The following is a 19,995-nucleotide window of genomic DNA, read 5'->3' on the forward strand; positions in this document are numbered from 1 at the left end:
GCAAATGAGATAAAATAATGTGCAGTAACAAACTGCTAAATAAAAATTAATGTCGAATAAACTCTCTGTGATTTCTCGAATCAACGCGTAAATTAAAATAATATTATGAAGATTAGATATTTTTATTATTCGCAAGATCAAAACATGGAATCGTGGAGGATGCAAATGTAATGACAAAAATATATATTGTATGTATATACATCTATACACTACTCATACAAATATCATTTATCAACAAGATTCGCATAGATACGAGATTACAGTATAGAAATATATTCAGTATTAACTTGCGTGTGTACCACTTGAATTATCGTAATCAGTGCATTAATTACATAAACAATTATGTGAAACAATAACAGAGAATATTCTCAATAAGTTCGCATAATAATATAAATAACTTGTATCGCATATATAATATGTATCGATCGCTTTCAGGTCTCAACGTCTTCGATTATTGCTTGTGTTGTTATCACTATCGTTTATCGTACGAAAGCCATTACATAGAACTAAGCAAAAACAGTGATAAAATATAAAGTGTGACAAAACAACATTCCGCTGATTATCATCGGTCGTTTTCTTAAAGCTTTCGACGAAATCAATCCAGAAATGCACGGAGTGTCCCAAATGTGTACGCGCGTCAAGCATCGTGAATCAACGCAATCAGCTCAATTAAGATCGTTGTTTTCCTCCGCACCAATCTAATCCTGAGGTTCCCTTCGTGTTGCAAGTGGACCCGCAAAATGCTGAAAGACAAACGACACATGGTATGAGAATAAATATGCGGAGAAGGTCGAAACGCGTGCCAGAGAATTCGGTGCTAAGAATTTAAGGGTCAAGGGCTCTCGGGACCAGCTCGACGTTATATTTAAACCGTTTGTAAAAGCCTCATCCGCGTGACGAGTTGTCGCTGCCACATGTTGCAGCTGTTTACATTTTCCTGCAGCAATTAATGAGTGCTGATTAATATTAGCACGCAATCGTCACGATCATCGCGAGATATTACGTTTCAAAGAGACCGAGTCTGGAAAACAATGCTTTTACTTGATACAAAATTGTAGTAATTTTTGATCACGTAACGCCTGAATAAAAAGGATGTTAGGTAATGTTCATTTTGTAACATAATACAAGTGGCAATCCAGTGACGTCAGTATACCTTGGACTAGAACACGACATTCCAATGAAAATTTCTTAGCATGTACTAATCATTGAAACTAAATTTGCAAAATTACTCTCCCTCTTATAATATTTTTAATTCACAATTAGCTCCATAATTTGGCAACACCCAATATAAGTTAAAGAAGAGAGAGAGAGAAAGAGAGATTATGTACGTACTAGGATTTACAGAACAAAGAGTGGCCGCAAAATCAGTGGTTTTTTCGCCTATTTTTGGTCCCGCGATATTGGAATTGAATTGTGTGCCAAATGGTACCTTATGATAAGACAGACATCAATCACCAAAAAGTTTTAAGTTGAGGTGAGAATTAGTTTCAGAGATATGGAGGGTCAAAGTAGTCAAAATTCATTAACGCGTCAGCAGCTCATAACGCTTTAAAAGACGAATTTTTATGTCAATCTAATAATTTAAAACTTCGTATCCAGGTTTTGCTGATTGTTGACAACGAATTACAAGTCAGATTTTAAAAATTCAAAATGCTAACGCGTAAGCGGTCGCGATAGAGGAATGGAAAAGGAACGCCGCATGTAGGCCCGTCTGTCCTTCTCAGTTGCGCATGCGCCTTTGCAGAGATACGCAGTCTTCCCATATCTGCACATGTGCAAAGACAAAGACAAAGGGGTCTTTTTGCAGCTTTCTCTTTCTATTGCTATATTGCTTTTTCAGCTCGTTCACGCACTCTATTCTTATATCTCTATGATCCGAACTTTACTTATCAGAAGAGAGGTTCTGAAAATAACTAATTATTATATTGAAAAAAGTTGCGTGCTAGTCACGGCTATAGTCTGACATCACCGGCACAGACATCCTCCGTTTCTTTCTTTCCCGAGCTATAACTGATGCATCATCGAAATTATTACAATGATAATAAAACAAGAGTAATTATGAAATTAATATAATTGAAAATAATTATAATTAATTAATATAATAATAAATTAATATAATTAATATAAAATATTCAACAATTTAAAAATTCTTTAGGATTCGAAAATCGATTTTGTAACTTTGAGTCATGAATTTTTTAAATATATTATTCGCCATATTTAATCAGCCATTTTGAATTTTTAAAATCTGACTTAAAATTCGTTGTCGACAATCAGCAAAACCTCTGGATACGAAGTTTTAAATTATTAGATTGACATAAACATTCGTCTTTTAAAGCGTTATGAGCTGACGCGTTAATGAATTTTGACTACTTTGACCCTCCATATCTCTGAAACTAATTCTCACCTCAACTTAAAACTTTTTGGTGATTGATGTCTTATCATAAGGTACCATTTGGCACACAATTCAATTCCAATATCGCGGGACCAAAAATAGGCGATTTTTGCGGTCACTCTTTACGTACTCAATATATATATTCAATTACATGTAATAACATCAGTGCATTAAAAAGAGATAGACATTCTAGAGACCAAGAGAGCGTCACATCCGTCACTTAATTCCTCAACAAACCCGTAGCAGCCCTAAAGTTACGTCAACGCGATCACGAGATACACGGTAAGCACCTCTTGCGCACTCCGATGTCCCTCGCCGCCTCTGCTCCGACAGCAAGAAGGAAACAGCGAGTACAGCTCACTGGCCGTTCTGCTTCAGCAATTTTCGCGTCCTGAAGCCACGGAAACCAGCCTGGATCCTCGTCGCCGCGGCCTGCACGGCCTGTTGCCTCTTCCGCACCAGATAGCCGCGAATGCCCGCTTGGATCTTCGTCGCCGACTTCTCCTCGAGAGCCTCGCGAGTGTTCTGTCTCTTCAGGAGGGGGTCCTTCGGCTTTGACTGGTTCTGCCGCTTTTCCTGATCCAGCTGCTGGTCCTGTTGCTGCTGGTGTTTCTGGCGACGACGTTGCGTGGACTCCTTCAACTGCTTGCGCACGCGATACCCGCGGAAGTTGGCCTGGATCTTCGTCGCCGCCGTATTGGCCTTCATCGCGTCGGCCTCCTCCCTCGGGGTCTGCGACATGAACGAAGTTCTGACGTAATTTTGTGAATCCCCGTGTCCCGCTCGTTCGAAATTTATCGATCAAGATCTCTCGGGATATATCACGCGCGAGATGAATCGGCGTGCTCCGCAATTGCTTGCAACAATCCGGAGAGGGTCGCGAACCTTCGGTTTATTTTGCAAAGACCGGTTCCAAGAAAACAATTGTAAGGTATTCTTGATCGTTTATAAAGAATCTGGTTTCGGAAACGAGAGCAGAGTAGCTTGAGAATTGTTCGAGCTTGAGAGTTTTCGAGATCAATTCTAACTCGAAGGGATTGAACCGAGAGAAACGGAGAGGTTCTAGATTATTTTTGAAAATTTATTTTCAAGCAGAAACCGGATTATCTCTCTTGCCGACGAAGTAATCTCTCGATTATTTACGCTCTCACCAGCGGAAGTAGGACAAACTACAAAATACTTTCGATCATCTATAAATATCGATGCCGAAAAGAGGAAGAAAGGGAGAAAGAGCAGCTTCTCAACGAAAATTCTTCTGAAATAAAATCACTTCGGTAATCCTTCCGATTGTTTCAGGCACCAACTTGGAAACTCGCAGATGTAGAAAATTGCACGATAAATCAAAGAAGAAATGCTTATAAAAATAACTCCAGTGGAATGCGATCAGACTGAATCGATGATCTACAAGCATCGATTCGGAAGAAGAAGCAGAGCTTGACGATCTTTTCCCAATGCGCTAGAAGTAATTCCAGGAAACAACAGCTCGGCTTCGCGAAGAAGATTCGAAGGAGCTAACGACTGTTCTTTCGGTTCAGTCCGAACACTTCTGCTCACTTCCGCGATTTTCTTATCGCGCGTCCTCCTGATCGGAGGCGGAATGGTGAACTGACGTGCGACAAAGTAGCGCATGGTTCGGCGAACGGGCGCTTATCCGTCTCAAACGAAGGATGGATCTATCACGCATGCGTTCTGCGATGATAACTTGCTGCGAGAGAGAGAGAAAGAGAGAGAGATAGAGAGAATGAGAAAACGAGAGAGCTCGCTTTTCGAGCCGTCGATCGTTTCACGTCTTATTCCATACGTCGCGCGTGATGAAGCGGATGGTTAATTTCGTAAACTTGGCAGAGGGTGAGCGCACAGACAGTTCGACACTCGTGGCACGATCCTGATGTTCAAATAGCGCTAAAATGTGAGTATGATGGGTTTTACTTGTATTTCATTAAACTGAAAAAAATAAAATCCGAATTTTCTTTCGTTAAATTCTGCATTGAAGCGGATGTCTTGGTTTTTTCATTTCTACTCATTCGACGCGATCTTTCACGTTGTCGCCATTCTTACTTTTATTTTTAAATGACACATTCGTTTCATATTCTTCTTTACCGATATACCTGAGCATTTTAATTTACGAAATTTAAATTACAAGAAAAGTTTTAGATGTTTGTCTTACCACTTGTGAGTTGCAGTGCTCTCTGACGCAGAGAGGGATCTATTGGAAATCTCGCAGTGTAATACATCGCCCGGACTTAAACATTAATTTCGGTCTCGTGAGCGCAGTCGACACGCACGTCACACAGTAAATTCGTTGTCCTGAGACCAATATACGCTGATTGATGATTGATGGTCGCAAGAGTGCGACGAAAGTCCGCGCGCGCGTCAAGACCTAAGAACATTCCAATTTGTTTGCGTCTGCTGTTTGATCTTCTAAGTATATTCGCGCATAACTCTCCTTCCATACTCGTCATCACGAAAATATACTCGCTTGAACGATACGCCTCGTCCGATCGGCCAACTCGAACATCAATAACGATCCCGCTGATAGATCTCGTGCGTAAAGTCGCCTACTATTTCTCTTCAAGTCTCTCTCCCTCTATATCTTTTCAGGCAAAAATTGTACTAAAAAATTTAACAATTTCATGAAATTAAAAAAATTTATCTTTCAACCACGGGAAAGTCATACCATTTATTCCAAATTACGTAGAAACGTCTCAAACGAACACAACTAAACAGAAAAGCGAGTAAAGATAAATCTCAACAGCATCCTTTCCTGACAGATTCCGCAGAACGAAGCTCTTTCGCGATGTTCTCCAATTGCAGCAGCGTCTGCTGACCTTGCTTACCTCAGCGATACCTCAGCGTGTGCGTGATCCAAGCCGTAGCAGCGGTCGCTCGCGATTATCGGCGAGCGTGACCAGTCCTCGAAGAGACGATATCGTTTATGCGAAAGCAAAGTTGCCGATCACACAAGAGAGAGAGCGGACGTTGCCGTGACAGATCGCGATGATGTCTACGCGCGAATCGCGGCGAATAGCTGCGACGACAGCGACGGCGTCGTCGCGACGCCCAGTGACGTCACCTCGACGTCGTGCCCTTACCTTGGATCCCCGCTCACTGGACGTCCGCTGCGACCACGATGCTGATCGCCATCCGTTCCGCCCGTCTCTCTTTCTCTCGCTCTATCGCGACAGGCACTAAAAATATGTCCCAAGGTCCGTATCCGAGCAGCTTGCATTCCGCATGATCGAAATGCAAGACATTGTCGGTTCGAGCTTTTTAATTATTACGGAGATTAGCCTTGTTGTGTTGAACTGAAATTTTGCGATGATAAAATTCTGTCTGTGCGATTAATTTAATTTTCCTGGAGTAATGATTGATGACGCACGTATTACGTTAGAAAGCAAAAGATTATTTTTATCTCAGTACACACGGTTTCTGTATTGCAATTAATCAGATCGATTTATTAATTCGCAGTCGCGCATCGTAAGTGCAGAGGGTACGTCTTATCATTGAATGTGAATAAATTCACGATTATAGAGTAATAATTAATTGAAATTAAATATTTTTTATGATGGCTATACTATATTATAAAAACACAGATTGAATGTTATGATACGTATACAATTTATTACTGCTCTCTTTGCATATATTATATTTAAAAAGATATATATCTCCGAACTATATGTACGTAGTTGAAGCGGGAAGAGGTCATTCGCTTGTGTCATGTAGTAAATCTGCAAGTCGAAAAAGCTCTTTGCATTTTTCATTCTTACGTATTATCAATAATTAAACAGCACTGATGTATGTATGTACGTTTCGTGTTAAAGCTATTCCTGAGAGACAGTCTGCTCGTATCCGTTTCTTCCTATATAATTAGGTTCAAAATAAGGCACTACAAATTCTACGAGTAAAAATAGTAAAAATAATATAGAAGCTCCCCGTAATATTCCGAGAAATGATCTCGGAATCCTGAATTATATCGCGTGCAGTAAAGTTATAGTGACAGTCGTCTCGCAGTGAATACACGAGCGACGATCCTAATCAGAGGAACTAGTCGACCAATTGGTCACATAGATCACAATTCTCGTCGTGCATAGATTCCACTTGGCGGATCTACCGACACTTCTTCTCATTTTTCTCTTTATCTACGTGTTTCTGACTATCGAGAGACACAGCAGATCCTCTACATCTCTCACTCGCCTCGGCATGCAAATCAGCTTCTTCGAGCTCTCAAGATTGTCGTCTCCGACCGTTGTCGGTGTCTTTCTCAACTTTTGTCTGTCAACCCCTTCATCTATATGTTTCCGGTCTCCGATTATATCCAGAGTGCTCGGCAACATCCCTAAATCATCCTTTTCGTCCTCGACGAATGTATTCCTCCAAGGTTATCGAATTATTTTTGTCCAGCGAGGTCTTCGGCGTGGTTGACAGTTTCATTAATTCCAGATGGAACGGTCCCGTCCAGGCTGGTCACCTCCTCGATCACGATGCTCTGAGGAGTGCCCGGAAGAGCCAGGGGCTCCCTGATGCTGCCCTCGCTGGAAATCATCGAGGGGTACGCATCCTCGGTGCTCTTCGAGGTCTTTACTGCGTCATCCAGAGGTAAGGAGTCCATATTGCCGAGATCCTCGACACTAGTTATAAAGTTCAAATATCGATTATCATCATCTCTCGGATAGCCCAGCATGAGAATGTCCATGGCCTGTTGTACGGGCTTTGTTTCTCCAACGGACGGATTAAAGTCGGGATCGTAGCTCTGATTGATCCTAAAGTGGCCGTTACGGGAAGTATCCGTCATCAGATGCATCACGATTGGAAAAGCAGAATGATTGGTGAAGCTCTTCTGGAAATTCCTTGCATGCTCGTTGTCGTGACTATGCGATAAACTGTGAAATAACGAGAACATGTATATCGATTTAATTTAACTATTGCACTGTTATTTTAATATAATTTAGAAAAATTATATTTGGAGCTTGCGTTATAAAAATTGATCTTTTTCACATTTATCATAATAATTATAATTATTGTAACATGATTATCATTATATTATCAAGAATTAACTAATTAACATACAGTATTATATAAATACTATTTCTTGTAAGAGTCACTTACACGGAATCCGTCTCGTTGGTATCAGGTTTTGCAGCGTCTGATTGTTTATCCTGTTCCACGTCTTCTTCTTTACTCGTAGATTCCTTCAATAAGATTGAATTGACTTCACCATTTGTTACATCGAAAAGAGGCAGCGGAACAGAATCATGAAATTCGCTGGTATGCTGAAGTCGACCGATGGCGAAGGCGTTCTCCAACGAGAGAGTGGTGTTTCGTAGAGCTTCTTCCCGTCGAAGACGTCTAGTTTCTCTCAAATTCGGAGTATCTTGAGGTATCTAAAGATTAACAATTCATAAAATTTGATTACAATGACTTTTAATGTAAGATTGAAAATATATATTCCTCACTTTCAGGTTTAATTTTTAATTTTATTTTTAATTTTCTTATTATTAAAAAATGAATAATTGATTTATAATTAACTTATATATAAAGTATTTAATATAAGGACATTAAACGAAAACAATGTTTTTATGAAGTCATAGACGTCAATTCTGATTTAAAAAGCAATTATTTTAAGGGGCCAAAGCTCGGATCCATCTGCCAAGTCTGTTACTGCCAAATGCCAAACCGCCTGTTGCAATTACGAAAGTGCTGACGTTTAGCACTGACCCATCGTTTCCTCTTTTACGTAATGCACTTCCGGCGGGCGCGGCGTGCGAAATATTGCGTGCAGCTGTTCGAGTTCGCAAAACGGACGAAAATCGATGGACTCAATTTCAAAATCAGTTCCAGCACATTAAATGTGATCACGCGAGAAATTATAATTCCATTTACAATTTAGTTGCAATTAAATTTTATATTTTTTAAATACATATAATTTATTATGTAATCGTAATAATGTTTATCAATTGCAACGCGCACAACTCTATTATATTATATTAAATATCGTAAATTAGAAAATCGATATTTATTTTTAATTTTAATCTTTAATTATTCCTTATTGATAATACTGATTAACTGAAATTAATTAATGCCATACCGTGCTTGCTGTAGCTGTTTTTTGCGCCGAAGGAACACTGTCCGAAACAGGTTTCGGGCATATATCCTTTTGCATCCGACGACGCGCTAGAAATCCTCGGATACCTTCGAAAAATGATCTTTGTTACTCATTATCATCTAGTGAATTATGTCACGATTTTCTTTCAACGTAATAGTATTCCACCTCAGGGTCATGATAAAAATTAATGACGGTACGATTATATCCGTGAACTTAGTTGAACTTTCTTATTACTTTCTGATTTGATCGTACTATTATTGCAGCATAATAAATGATAAGAAAGACGATAGTCAGTCAACTGCATTGCTAACGCGGCATAATTAAAATCCGTAACGTAATTTTATCAAGACGAGCTGCATTACTCACAAGCTTGGATTTTTACAACTGCCCAATAAAAATCGTCTTTCTTCGTACTATGCGATTCATCTTCAATGATTTCTGACTCAGCAGCAGCTTTCACTTCCTTATCTGTACTCGTATTAGGACTGACAGTTTCGATCACCGTTTCCACAGTCGACGATTTTGTTTCCGCGGTCCAATATCCATGAGGATGATCTTTCATTGATTGTTCCGATATTGCGCTTGGAATGGATTCTTCAAAGCTCTCTCCTTCTGCTGAAAGATCTTTAGTTTTCTCTTCAACAGTTTCCTTCTCATTTTTCACTTCTTTTTCGGAGATAGATTTGTCTTGATTAGTTTGATCATTTTCATCATGTTTTTTATCGTTTTTAGTTTCGTTAATCGAATCTTTTTTCGATTCTGTTATTTCTGAAGCCATTGTTTTTGTATCTACCATTTCTTCTTGCAATTGTAAATTTCCTCCATTTTCTTCTTGCATTTTTAATTTTTCTTGCTTACATTCTTCCGGAATCTTTCCTTGCTCATTTTCTTCCTGCTTTTTACTTGAATCTTCAGCTTCGTCTATACTTTCCTTGCCTTTTTGTAGAACTTCTTCAACGCTTGTTTTCTTGTTTTCATGTTTTTCTTGATTGTCGCTAAAGTCTGTATCAATAGTATTTGGCTTACTTTCGACTGTGATTTTTTTATTAGCAGTCCCAGGTCTACTACTTGGTTCTAATAATTCATCTTGTTCAAATTGTGCTAAAGGTGCAACTTGCGTCGTCTCTTCTCTCTCTTCTACTAATTTAGATTTTTCAGTTTCAGTATCTTCTTTATTCTTATCAATCTGACTAATATCCGTTATGTGACTTACCTTGTCCACTACTTCAGTCTTTGATTTTTCAATTTCATTATTTAACTCTTTAAATTCTTCCGAAGAACTTTTACGTTCTTTTTGTTTAAGTTCATCAACTGATGTCGAAGGCACAGATAATACTTGACTCGCTTTATCGTCCACAGCTAAGTTGCTCCTAACAGATTCTCCGCTATCTTTAGATTCCTCTTTTGAGTCTAATTCTTTAGCGCGAAGTTCCATTTCTTCGTTCAGCGAGCCTATCAATTCTCTCGCAATCTCTTCTTCGCTGCTCAGTTTCTCTTCTTCTTCTTTCTCCTGCAAAAGTGGACCGATCTGCACAATGTCATCCGGTAGAGTCAGCAAACCGATACTGTCCTCTTGAGATTTCGCTTCATCGTCCAAGATAGTTTCCGAAGACAATGGATCCTTTTCCAGCCACTCGTACTCCGCATGTTCCGCTTGGTACAACTGATCAGCCTCTGGAGCCGATCGCAGATCTATTGATAAATCCTCCGTAAGCTGTTCGACAGGAACTTCTTCTTCATTGTCCACCAAGGATGGCCGATTCATCAATCTCTCGTCCGAAGTCAATGGTTCTATCAAGGACGTCATGGTATCGCTCTCTCTAGGACTGCCATTATCCTCCTTCGTCGTGCCATTCGCCGTCATCTTGAAAGATGACACCGTGTTATCCTGAAGAGAATCCAGGTTCAATTCCGGCACCACTGGTCTGCCCAAACTTGAACTCTCAATCTCTCCCGATTGATTGCTCGCGGTGCTTTCCTTCACGTCGCTCGATGTGGTCGTGTGATTGTCTTGCGTGCTTCCACTCTCTTCTGATGAAGTTTCCAGTGTACTTCTAGGTTCCATCACAACGTCTGCTCTTCCATTATCCGTCATGCCAGTATCAATTACTTCCGTAGTATCAGGTAAGGATTCATACGTGTGAACGTCAACTGAAACAATTTGCTTAGCACCTTTAAGTTCTGTATTCGTCTCCGCGTCGCTTTCTTCATTTTCCTCATGCTCTACGATGTTTTCTAACATTCCAGAAAGCTTTATTGTTTCTTCGCCTTGCACAACCTTTTGTTTGTCATCGTCTTTTTCTTCAGAAATATTTATCTCGCCTTTTTCGATACGTTCTTTCTTTTCTTCTTCTTCTTCCTCACCTTCCTCCTTGATCTTGTCTAAATCCTGATGGACGATTACTACATCCTGACCCAATTTCGCGCCTTTCGCGCCACGCACGAAATCAATGTCAACAGGCAGACTAGTGGTTTCCGGTGGGATGTATTCACCAAATGCTTCCATCTCGTATTCATTCCGACCCTTCCCTTGCTTTTCATCCTCTTTCGCAACATCGGAGCGGATAATCAAGTCTTCTTTTTTATTTATAGGTCCCAGCGGATGACTCTCATCCTCCAAAGTCACGGGAGACAGGTACGGTCTGTCCGGAATAATGACAGTTGTCACGGAATCGGGAATCTCACACGGGGAACCTTCGCTGAGGATATAAGCAAACGGAATTTCCGCAGATAATGGCGACGTCGTTGGTGACTTATCAGCCTCGCGTTTCTTCCGCGTCTCGCCGACGCTGCCTTCATCTAGAGAATTTTTTCTTGAAGTTTCAGCCTTCGCAACGACGTTTTCAGGAACAATAATTTCCGATGATTCATTTGTCACTTCAGCTTTGCTCTTCGACTCCGTTGCATCACTGTCGTTTTGTGTTTCAGAAATGACTGCTTCAGTAATTTGATCATCTTTATCTTGCAATTTTACATTTACAGATTGTGCATCTCCGACGTGAACTTTAACCACTAATTCTTCTATATCATTATTTGGCGATTTTCCGTTAATTGATCTTTCATTTTCATCCGTCGATTTTTTCGTTTCAACTGCTTCTATCGCTTCTTCCATTATTTTCGTTGATGTATCAGTTTGATTCACCACCGTGTCTATTTCAGTCTCTAATATCTCCATTCCATTCTTCGTTCTTTTTGTTTCACTTGTTGACTTCTCCGTTCCGTTCATCGATTTTTCTGTTTCATCTAATGTTGCTACTGTGTCTATTAAATTTTCTGTTTCATTAATTGATTTTTCCATTTTTATCTCTCCTTCGCTTATTTTTGTAATACTTGAATTTTCTGTTTCTTTCGTTAAACTCTCTGTTTTATTTTTCATTTCTTTCACTAAATTAATCGATTTCTCTGCTTTAGTTGATACACTCTCCGTTTCATTTGATACTTCTACTACATTTTCTATTTTTTCTGCTTCACTCGTTGACTCAGTGTTTTCCTTATCGTTGTCCTTCTTTTCTTCTTTATTCATCGATATTTCCGCTTTGTCTATCGACTTTCTTATCTCCCTTACAGTCTCTTCCACTTCATCGGCCAACATTCCTGCTTCATTTATCTCCGCGTCAGTTATCGACTTTTCCGCTTGACTCGTCGTTTCACCACCGTCACACGTCGCGATCTGTTGACCAGCCAACACTTTCTCGATGCTCTTCTCCGCCATCTCGATCTCCATCAACTTGTCCTTCAAACCATCAAATCTATTATCTCGCGCAGGATCCAAACCGTCATCTTCAAGTTTGACTTCATCTTCAGGCTCCAACGAGTCTGGTCTCGGCGGTACGTCGACTATTTCCGGTGTGACATTCAAGCTATCCTTAAAGACCTCCTCTACTCTTCCTCTCTCCCTTACCAATTCTTCCAATTCCTTAAACTCCTCGACACTTTCGCGTCTTTCAGCGTGTTTTTCTGATGTATCCTCTCGAAGGAGTTCATTTATGTTTTCATCTCTTTCATCTTTTTCTTCATTAACAAATGTTCTTATGTCTGGAATTAGATCCTCGCTTTCCGGACCCTGATCTATATCCGGGATTACATGATCATCTTCAGGAAGTATTGCTATGTCTTCTATATCACTCGTAATGTCGCGCATCGTTGAAGCCTCCTCGACATCCTTGGAGGCGTCCTGTTCCTGTGATTTCACGGCGGAATGGTTGCCGTTGGCCGGCAGTACCGGTAAAGACAACTCGTCCTTCTTCTTCGCCGACTTGGGAGCTTCCGGTGAGATCGGCGGAAGCGTAAGACTATCTGCACCGTTCTTGATAGTGCTCTTGGAGTTTTTGGATGATGGCGGCCTCACGATCGGCAGGGAGACCACATTAGCGTGATCAGTGGCCTCCGATTCCAATGGCTCACCGGATTCGATCCTACAAATACCACCCAACTCGGATGTCGACTTCGCGATACCTTCCAGGATGTTCTGCGTGGCAGTCAGTCTCGCTTCCAAGGTGTCACGTGACTCGTCAGACTCGTGCTCGGATTTACCGTCGTGCTTCGAGCTGTCATCAGCGACGTCCAAGTCAGCAGAGCCATCACCTTCACGTTTTTTCGATCTCTTACCCGATCCTACGCTACGTCTCCTCTGTTTCTTCTCTTCTTTCTTCAGGATCGTCCCATTTCTTCCCAATGAGTTCTCCGTCTCTTCTTGCTCCGCACTATCAATCTCCCGTTCTGATCCGTTTCTTCTTTCTCTGCTTTCTTCTTCTTCATCACCATTATCGCGTTTCTTATCCTCTCGCATGCGCTGACGAAACGATTCATCGTTCCAACCGAGATCAACCGATCTTGAACGCTTTCCGCGAGGTCGCCTGATCTCCTCCAGCTTCTCCTTGATGATCGGCGCTGCGCGATCGATTACTTCCTGCACCTGCTCGACGTACGTGGGTGACCGCAGCACCTCCAGGCTCGCCGTGCTCGCAAATTTGCGAAGTACATACGCCCTGATGCGGTCCATGCTGAGCGCTCTCGACGATACTTTCCTTCCGGAGGAATGTTCGGAGAGCTGTGCCTCTGGCCTCCTCTCTCTGCTTCCGGTTCGAGCGATCGCATTGCGGCTGATATTTTCGCTCTTAATGTTTGATCTCTCGTACCTGGCAAGTAAAAAATTAAGTTTATCAAATAAGCCTTTCTACTTCTTTTATGTGATGTATTTTATTAAAACTTAATATTTTTAGTGTTTATGAACTTTAAATGATTTTCATGTTAAAGTGTGTTCTTTTAACTTAAAATAACATTTATAATAATATTTTATCTATACGTATAAAAAATTCTAATATAAAATTATTATTACATTATAATAAATCATCATACCCCTTTTCAAACCTAGCTTTGGTTTCGCGTTCAGTCTCAGTCTCGGATTCAGTTTCAATTCGCCGCACTTTCTTCAAAGGTCTTCGACTCGAGGTTTTACTCGTTGTTGTCGTCACCGCTGTCGTTGTGGGACATTCGACCTCTTCTTCAGGGCCTTTATCCGATTTGGAAATCCTCGTCCTCGATCGTCTTTCGCCTCGGATCGCTTTGTCTGCACCGTCAACAGTCTTTCCCTTCTCGCCGCTCAACTTGTTCTTTCTGAGTTCTTGTTTAATATCTTTGGCTTGGATATTTTTACTGGGACCATGAAGTCCAGGCATTTGCGAGATGATCTTCGTCGCGCGAGCATCCGATGTCATCTCTTTAGCCTTCGACCTCCTCGAGACTCTCTTCGTGGCTGTAGGAACTTTCGAAGACGCCTGTTTCGATACCTTGCGAGGTTCCTTATCAGTGGACACGTCTTCTGGACTTTCTTCCACGTCGGCAGATACTTTTCTATGCCCTTCGAGGATCTCGATCTCCTTCTCCAAGGACCAACCGCCGTTCGAAGACTTCCTGACATCTCTGGTCTCTGCATTCTTAGTAGACCATAGATTAAACTCGCGATTGAATTCATGGCTGAGTTCGCGATCACTGTACTCTTCAGCATGATACTGCTCCCGCAGCTTCAGCAGCTTCTCGAAATGATGGGCTGCGAAGACGTATATGTCCTCAGGACGATGACGCAAAACTTCCCTGGTAAGACCTTCAACCACGGCTGCAAGGCCACGAGGTACACGTGGCGCAATGAGGTATCCTGTGCCAGGATGTAGACTGGAACGATCGATCGCCGGAGTCGGACTCAACATTGTGCCACCTTACTATATCTCGTAAATACTACTTTTAATATTCTGCATCAACACATAATTTTTGTACTGCATCGTTACATCGCGTGATGCACTTTTCTTCAAGGACGTGGCTCTAGTGTAATCCTCTCGATGTCAAATTGCGCACATTTGCGTGTTCTGAATATTCAAAATGAAAAAATTACGGTTATTTAAAAACTTATGCAATTATATGCAAGTGCGATAATCTTTAAAGTAAGATAACAGACAGCTAACAGACAACATAATATTCATCATTCCAAAAATGCATTCCGGAAATTCTTATTTTTGTAAAACCTCAACTTTTCTGCGATATCTTCTTTTAATCTAAGGTAACTGGATTTCTAAAAATACGTAAGTGTTGAAGTAAATAAAAAAACATTTTATACTGCATTTATGTTAATATTCGCTAAACTTTTAACGCGGTATTTCTTTTACAGTATAGTAGAGGCTAGTTTTTCCGAGTTCAAGCTAATGGCTCTTTGTCGAATACTCTTCTATATTTTTTGATACTATTTGGTTCTATATATTATATTTCCGAATAAATCACAAGGGTAAGGGTGTCTAATGATTGAAACAAAGTTATTAGAATAAAGTAAAATATATATTTTTGCGGAAACAATTACAGTGAGAGTAACATACATACATATATGTGTGCATTAAAGTGCAATGCAATTGTAAAACAACGGTGCTCTCATACGATGTACATGTATCTGCTAAAGTATGAAAACTGATGCCATATTAAATAGAGTGCTAAATACTATTTTTTACATCGTGGAAACCACGTATACCTGCTTGGATAGAACGGAAGGGTTGCCACCACCCGAGCGAGAGCACCCCTGTGGCACAACTGAATCACCACCGATACCAGCCCCCTGAACGCGATGGTCGATGCACGTACATTGATTAGTTTGCCCTGACGTGCGGCCACGTGACACCGTCGCAGCATTATGTACATGCATACTTAAAATATGGAATTAGACCGGAAGAAACAGAATAATAATGTGGTCTACGTACATAAATACACGGTGGACGAGTTTTAGTTCTTTTAAGACAATGAAACGATGTCTAGTGAAATAACATGGTTCGGTTCTAATTGATCACTGGGTGTATGTTGCCGGGAATATCGAACGTTTATGTTAATAATACACTCGCGATGGTATTCTTGCATGTTTCATGCGACGTGATTACCGTGACGGAAATAGGTACCATATAAAATTTGCAAGAATATAACGCACACTTGCTTCAAAAGTGTCGCGACTCAAAACTTTCGAATTTCACGAGTTAACACTATGAAACGCTTTCAAGAACGCTACTCGACCGAGTTCTTTGCATTTTATGAAAACTTATAAGTTTTGAGTTGTGAACTTCTGAAGCAAGGGTGCGATATGAGATGCATGTATACAGTGTTATATTAATAAATAATTTTTTTATTATTTTCTGGAAGAAAATTATTTCTCTTTAATTTATTTTTTAAATTAGATAAAGCAAAATTTTTTAATGCAAATTCCTATATAATTGTCTGTATCTTCTCCCATCAGAAAGCATCATAAAAATGTATCGATATATTTTACATTTATAAAATAAATACATTGTGCGTGTTGCGTTCATTGTAGTTCGGTAATGATTATTTCATATGTCAAGTAAAAAAACAGTTCTATTTATTGTGTCATCTGTTTGAATTGACTCTCGTCAAGAGCGTACTGTATGAGAAATTCAGTCTCGAGGGGATGTAGTTTTTCGGCCGGTATAACGAGACAATGCAGCGGTGGTCCTAGATCGACATGCATCATATCCTGTAGAGAGCAAGCGACAATATGTTGATCCTCGCAGCCAACACGCGCCAGGCCTACTGCCAAGCTCTGATGTGTGAATGCTATTAAAAATGTGAAAATTGAATATTATAGATACATCAATTGTGAACATTATATTGACTAATAAATATTACATTATTTATTAGGTAACAATTATTATTTTTAAGTCACGTTCTCTTTCAATGATTCATTACAAACCTAAATCATCTTGAATCTTATTGTCCAGTATCGCTATCAACTGACTAGCTGCCTCATTGGCACTCATAAATCTCGGAGGCATGTATTCTTTCTTTTTCTTCAAGATACTCTCCAGAGTAGGCTCCTTGACTTTGATGTCCAAGAGGCACAATGTGTGCAGCCCTCTCTGTCTATTAGAGGCTATCTTCTCATAAAAACTATCCGGTCGCCACGTATCCGTCCAATATGGAATCGAGACGGTTTCTCCATACGAGTACAACTGCAGGCCACAGCAACCAACTGCAGTCAAGATGGAGGAATTGTGTACAACCTTTACCTGATTGCAAGAAGAAGCGTATCATTCTCAGATAATATAAAACTAATAACCTTTCTGTTTCTCATACCTGTATGTTTTTCTCCTTTGCACGCAGAACTAAGTCTGTATGTGTGGTAGCGCCAAAGGGATCCCCCACAACCAGGAGAGCAACGTCTTCATCTCCTTTTGGCAATATCTCGTCCGCACCACTTTCAACTAACTCACGGTCAGCCACGATCAAGGAACGTCCGTAGAACTCTTCCTAGTGCGACAACATAAGATGCATTATAAAAATTATTTGATACATTTTAGATGAAAAGTATGTAACGAAACGCTTTGTTACGTTAAATTGTTTATAATTTATGTGCAGTTTGCCACTTAGCGTAAATATGAGATACAAACCAGAGCTTCTTGTTGTACTGTCAAGATAGAGGTGTAGGACTCCAAGTATACACGATGACATTTCTTGATAATTTCGAGCCCACTAACGGTGACATCCTTTGCATCACCTAGTCCTAATCCTATCACGTAAAACATGATTCTTCTTCACATTCAATGTGCTGCGAACCATACATCCTTTTAAACAGGCTTGAACCACGTTGGAGAATAAACCATCCAACACCATCCAACGTGACGCTCAACAGCCTACCAGCCATAGATATATTATATCTATATAGCAACTCTACCGATTTTGTATTGACTAAACAGGATGGATATACATGAAATAAAAATTTTGCTCAGTAATGTGCAAACTAAACTCAGCATCATCTAAAATCAATCATTGATTTATAATGAAAAATAAATATGTTACTCTATGCACTATTAAATAATACAAGTTGAAAATAAAATCCATGTCTGATTCATTGTTGAGTCGTATTACTGACTTATTGTCCAACCGAAAACAGTGGAGGCTCGTAGCGGACTTTTTAATAACTAAAAATGCAAGTAGTAACAGCTGATAATATGCGGCTGTAAGATGCGGCAACCCAACATGAGCAGTTCGAATTAATCGAGTTCGAGTTAAATTTTAAACAAATTTAAAATTTTAATGAGAGAAAACGCAAAATTTTTATTTCTTCTTTTCCATTTTCATTTCTTACTTAAGCTTGCATTATCCATCGAGTGATTTAACTGATTCCACACTTGTACAACAGAGGGCAACACTTGACAGAAATTGAAATTGAAATAATTGTAATATAATCGTACATCATTCGAAATAAATATTCGAGATTAAGTAATAAACAAATTATTTTCGAAAACATGCTTAAAGATCTTATATATTTAAATTACAAAGATATAAGATATTAAATTCCTTATATAATATATTTCATAAGCATATTTCATAAATAAAATGAATATAAAGACATTTAAAAAATGATGACATTTAGAAAAAAATTGAAAGATGGTGTATTTATTCATTATTACTGAAAATTATCTGAAATTATCTGAAGTTTATTTAAATTTACCGTTTAAACCCGTCTAAATCAAGATGCTCTTCATTGATCCTTTTAATTCATTCAAATAGGAATACTTTTTCGCTTTTCAAAGAGCAGTATTTATAGCCCGATCTTACTTTAGGATCGTCTTGAGTTCAATCTTAAGACATTAATAAAGTTTCCTGATTGGCTGATGACATCTTAAGAGCACATATTGAGAGCACTTAAGACGATCTTGAATACAAGATCGATCTAGAGAGTCTATAATAAGAATCTCGCCATGTGATATCCAGTTTTGATTGATCCTTTAGATCTGGGCAATTCCCGTTCATATTTGAATCACACAAACCGTACCATTAATATAAACATTATATTTCAGAAACACAAATCAAAACTAAACGGTGCAGCACATCCACCCATTATCTTTTTTAATTTTTTATATATTTTACAATATATTTTGCAGCGTTGTAAATTGAGTGTGGTAGAGTGAGCATGCGTGAGTGCGAAAAACTAAAAGAGAGAAATGGAAATGTATATCCTCTCTCGCAGAATTTGGCCTAGATCGCTTTATGTCAAGACTCTTATTATAGGATCTCTAGATCGAACTATAATATAGTTACTATATGAATACCACTCTACAATAAGTTAAGTTGCCTCTCTTAAAACAAGCGCTATGTTCAGGTCAGATCAGTCGAGAGGGCAGTTGTGTTACACTTTGGAGTGCATCTCGGAACCGTTTCGCGAACGAGTGTCGAAAGTATTAATCGTTAAGGGGATGCTGAAGTTGCTAGTGAACTATTTTTTCACTATAGCGATGGTAATCGCAGTTTCGAAAATTCTCTTTATTGCTTGTGCCGAATAAAAAATCCTTTTCCACAAATGAAGTATAGATAGAAAGAAAGCCCGCTCTACAGGACTTTATATTCAAAATGGAAAAAAGTTAAAAACTTGCATTTGTCTTTTCTAACTTTTTTCCATTTTGAGTATAAAATCCTGTAGAGCGGGCTTTCTTTCTATCTATACTTCATTTGTGGAAAAGGATTTTTTATTCTGCACAAGCAATAAAGAGAATTTTCGAAACTGCGATTACCATCGCTATAGTGAAAAAATAGTTCACTAGCAACTCCAGCTTCCCCTTAAGGTGATCCTGGAGTTGCTAGTGAACTATTTTTTCACTATAGCGATGGTAATTGCAGTTTCGAAAATTCTCTTTATTGCTTGTGCCGAATAAAAAATCCTTTTCCACAAATGAAGTATAGATAGAAAGAAAGTCCGCTCTACAGGACTTTATATTCAAAATGGAAAAAAGTTAAAAACTTGCATTTGTCTTTTCCAACTTTTTTCCATTTTGAGTATAAAGTCCTGTAGAGCGGACTTTCTTTCTATCTATACTTCATTTGTAGAAAAGGATTTTTTATTCGGCACAAGCAATAAAGAGAATTTTCGAAACTGCGATTACCATCGCTATAGTGAAAAAATAGTTCACTAGCAACTCCAGCTTCCCCTTAAGGTGATCCTGGAGTTGCTAGTGAACTA

General features: G+C 39.4%; 3 protein-coding genes and 2 long non-coding RNA genes across 7 annotated transcripts; 2 read left to right on the forward strand and 3 right to left on the reverse strand.

The window, feature by feature from the left end:
• Positions 1-106: 106 nt before the first annotated feature.
• On the reverse strand, positions 107-5,513 carry LOC105277064 (abnormal spindle-like microcephaly-associated protein homolog). Of its 2 annotated transcripts, XM_011335205.3 has the most exons (3): positions 5,230-5,513; positions 2,683-3,124; positions 107-743 (listed from the first exon to the last, which is right to left on the reverse strand). In XM_011335205.3, the coding sequence occupies exon 2, from the start codon at positions 3,098-3,100 to the stop codon at positions 2,750-2,752; it is 351 nt and encodes a 116-aa protein (XP_011333507.1). In that variant the 5' UTR covers positions 3,101-3,124; positions 5,230-5,513; the 3' UTR covers positions 107-743; positions 2,683-2,749. The 2 variants fall into 2 exon arrangements, with proteins under 2 accessions (XP_011333507.1, XP_011333505.1); XM_011335203.3 differs by lacking the exon at positions 5,230-5,513 and having other exon boundaries at positions 108-743; positions 2,683-3,919.
• Positions 4,132-7,665, forward strand: LOC105277063. The gene is made up of 3 exons (XR_893532.3): positions 4,132-4,301; positions 6,833-6,988; positions 7,578-7,665. It is a non-coding gene; the product is annotated as an uncharacterized LOC105277063 (long non-coding RNA).
• Positions 5,957-14,725, reverse strand: LOC105277062. Its single transcript, XM_020030895.2, is given in 8 exon segments — positions 5,957-6,612; positions 6,615-6,759; positions 6,761-6,829; positions 6,831-7,272; positions 7,499-7,773; positions 8,478-8,581; positions 8,862-13,633; positions 13,854-14,725. Coding segments are annotated over 8 exon segments (6,768 nt in total). The 5' UTR covers positions 14,702-14,725; the 3' UTR covers positions 5,957-6,499.
• LOC105277061 lies at positions 7,678-8,391 on the forward strand. Its single transcript, XR_893531.1, has 2 exons — positions 7,678-7,769; positions 8,016-8,391. It is a non-coding gene; the product is annotated as an uncharacterized LOC105277061 (long non-coding RNA).
• Positions 14,726-16,185: 1,460 nt separating the features above from the next.
• Positions 16,186-17,865, reverse strand: LOC105277059 (diphthine methyl ester synthase). 2 transcript variants are annotated; one of them, XM_011335201.3, is made up of 4 exons: positions 17,426-17,865; positions 17,112-17,281; positions 16,729-17,044; positions 16,186-16,592 (listed from the first exon to the last, which is right to left on the reverse strand). In XM_011335201.3, exons 1-4 carry the CDS (start codon positions 17,484-17,486, stop codon positions 16,378-16,380), a joined length of 762 nt encoding a protein of 253 aa, XP_011333503.1. In that variant the 5' UTR covers positions 17,487-17,865; the 3' UTR covers positions 16,186-16,377. The 2 variants fall into 2 exon arrangements, with proteins under 2 accessions (XP_011333503.1, XP_011333502.1); XM_011335200.3 differs by having other exon boundaries at positions 17,112-17,285; positions 17,426-17,859.
• Between the last annotated feature and the right edge of the window lie 2,130 nt (positions 17,866-19,995).

The sequence above is a fragment of the Ooceraea biroi genome, chromosome 3 (assembly GCF_003672135.1).
Source record: "Ooceraea biroi isolate clonal line C1 chromosome 3, Obir_v5.4, whole genome shotgun sequence".
Taxonomy (NCBI): Eukaryota; Metazoa; Arthropoda; class Insecta; order Hymenoptera; family Formicidae; genus Ooceraea; species Ooceraea biroi.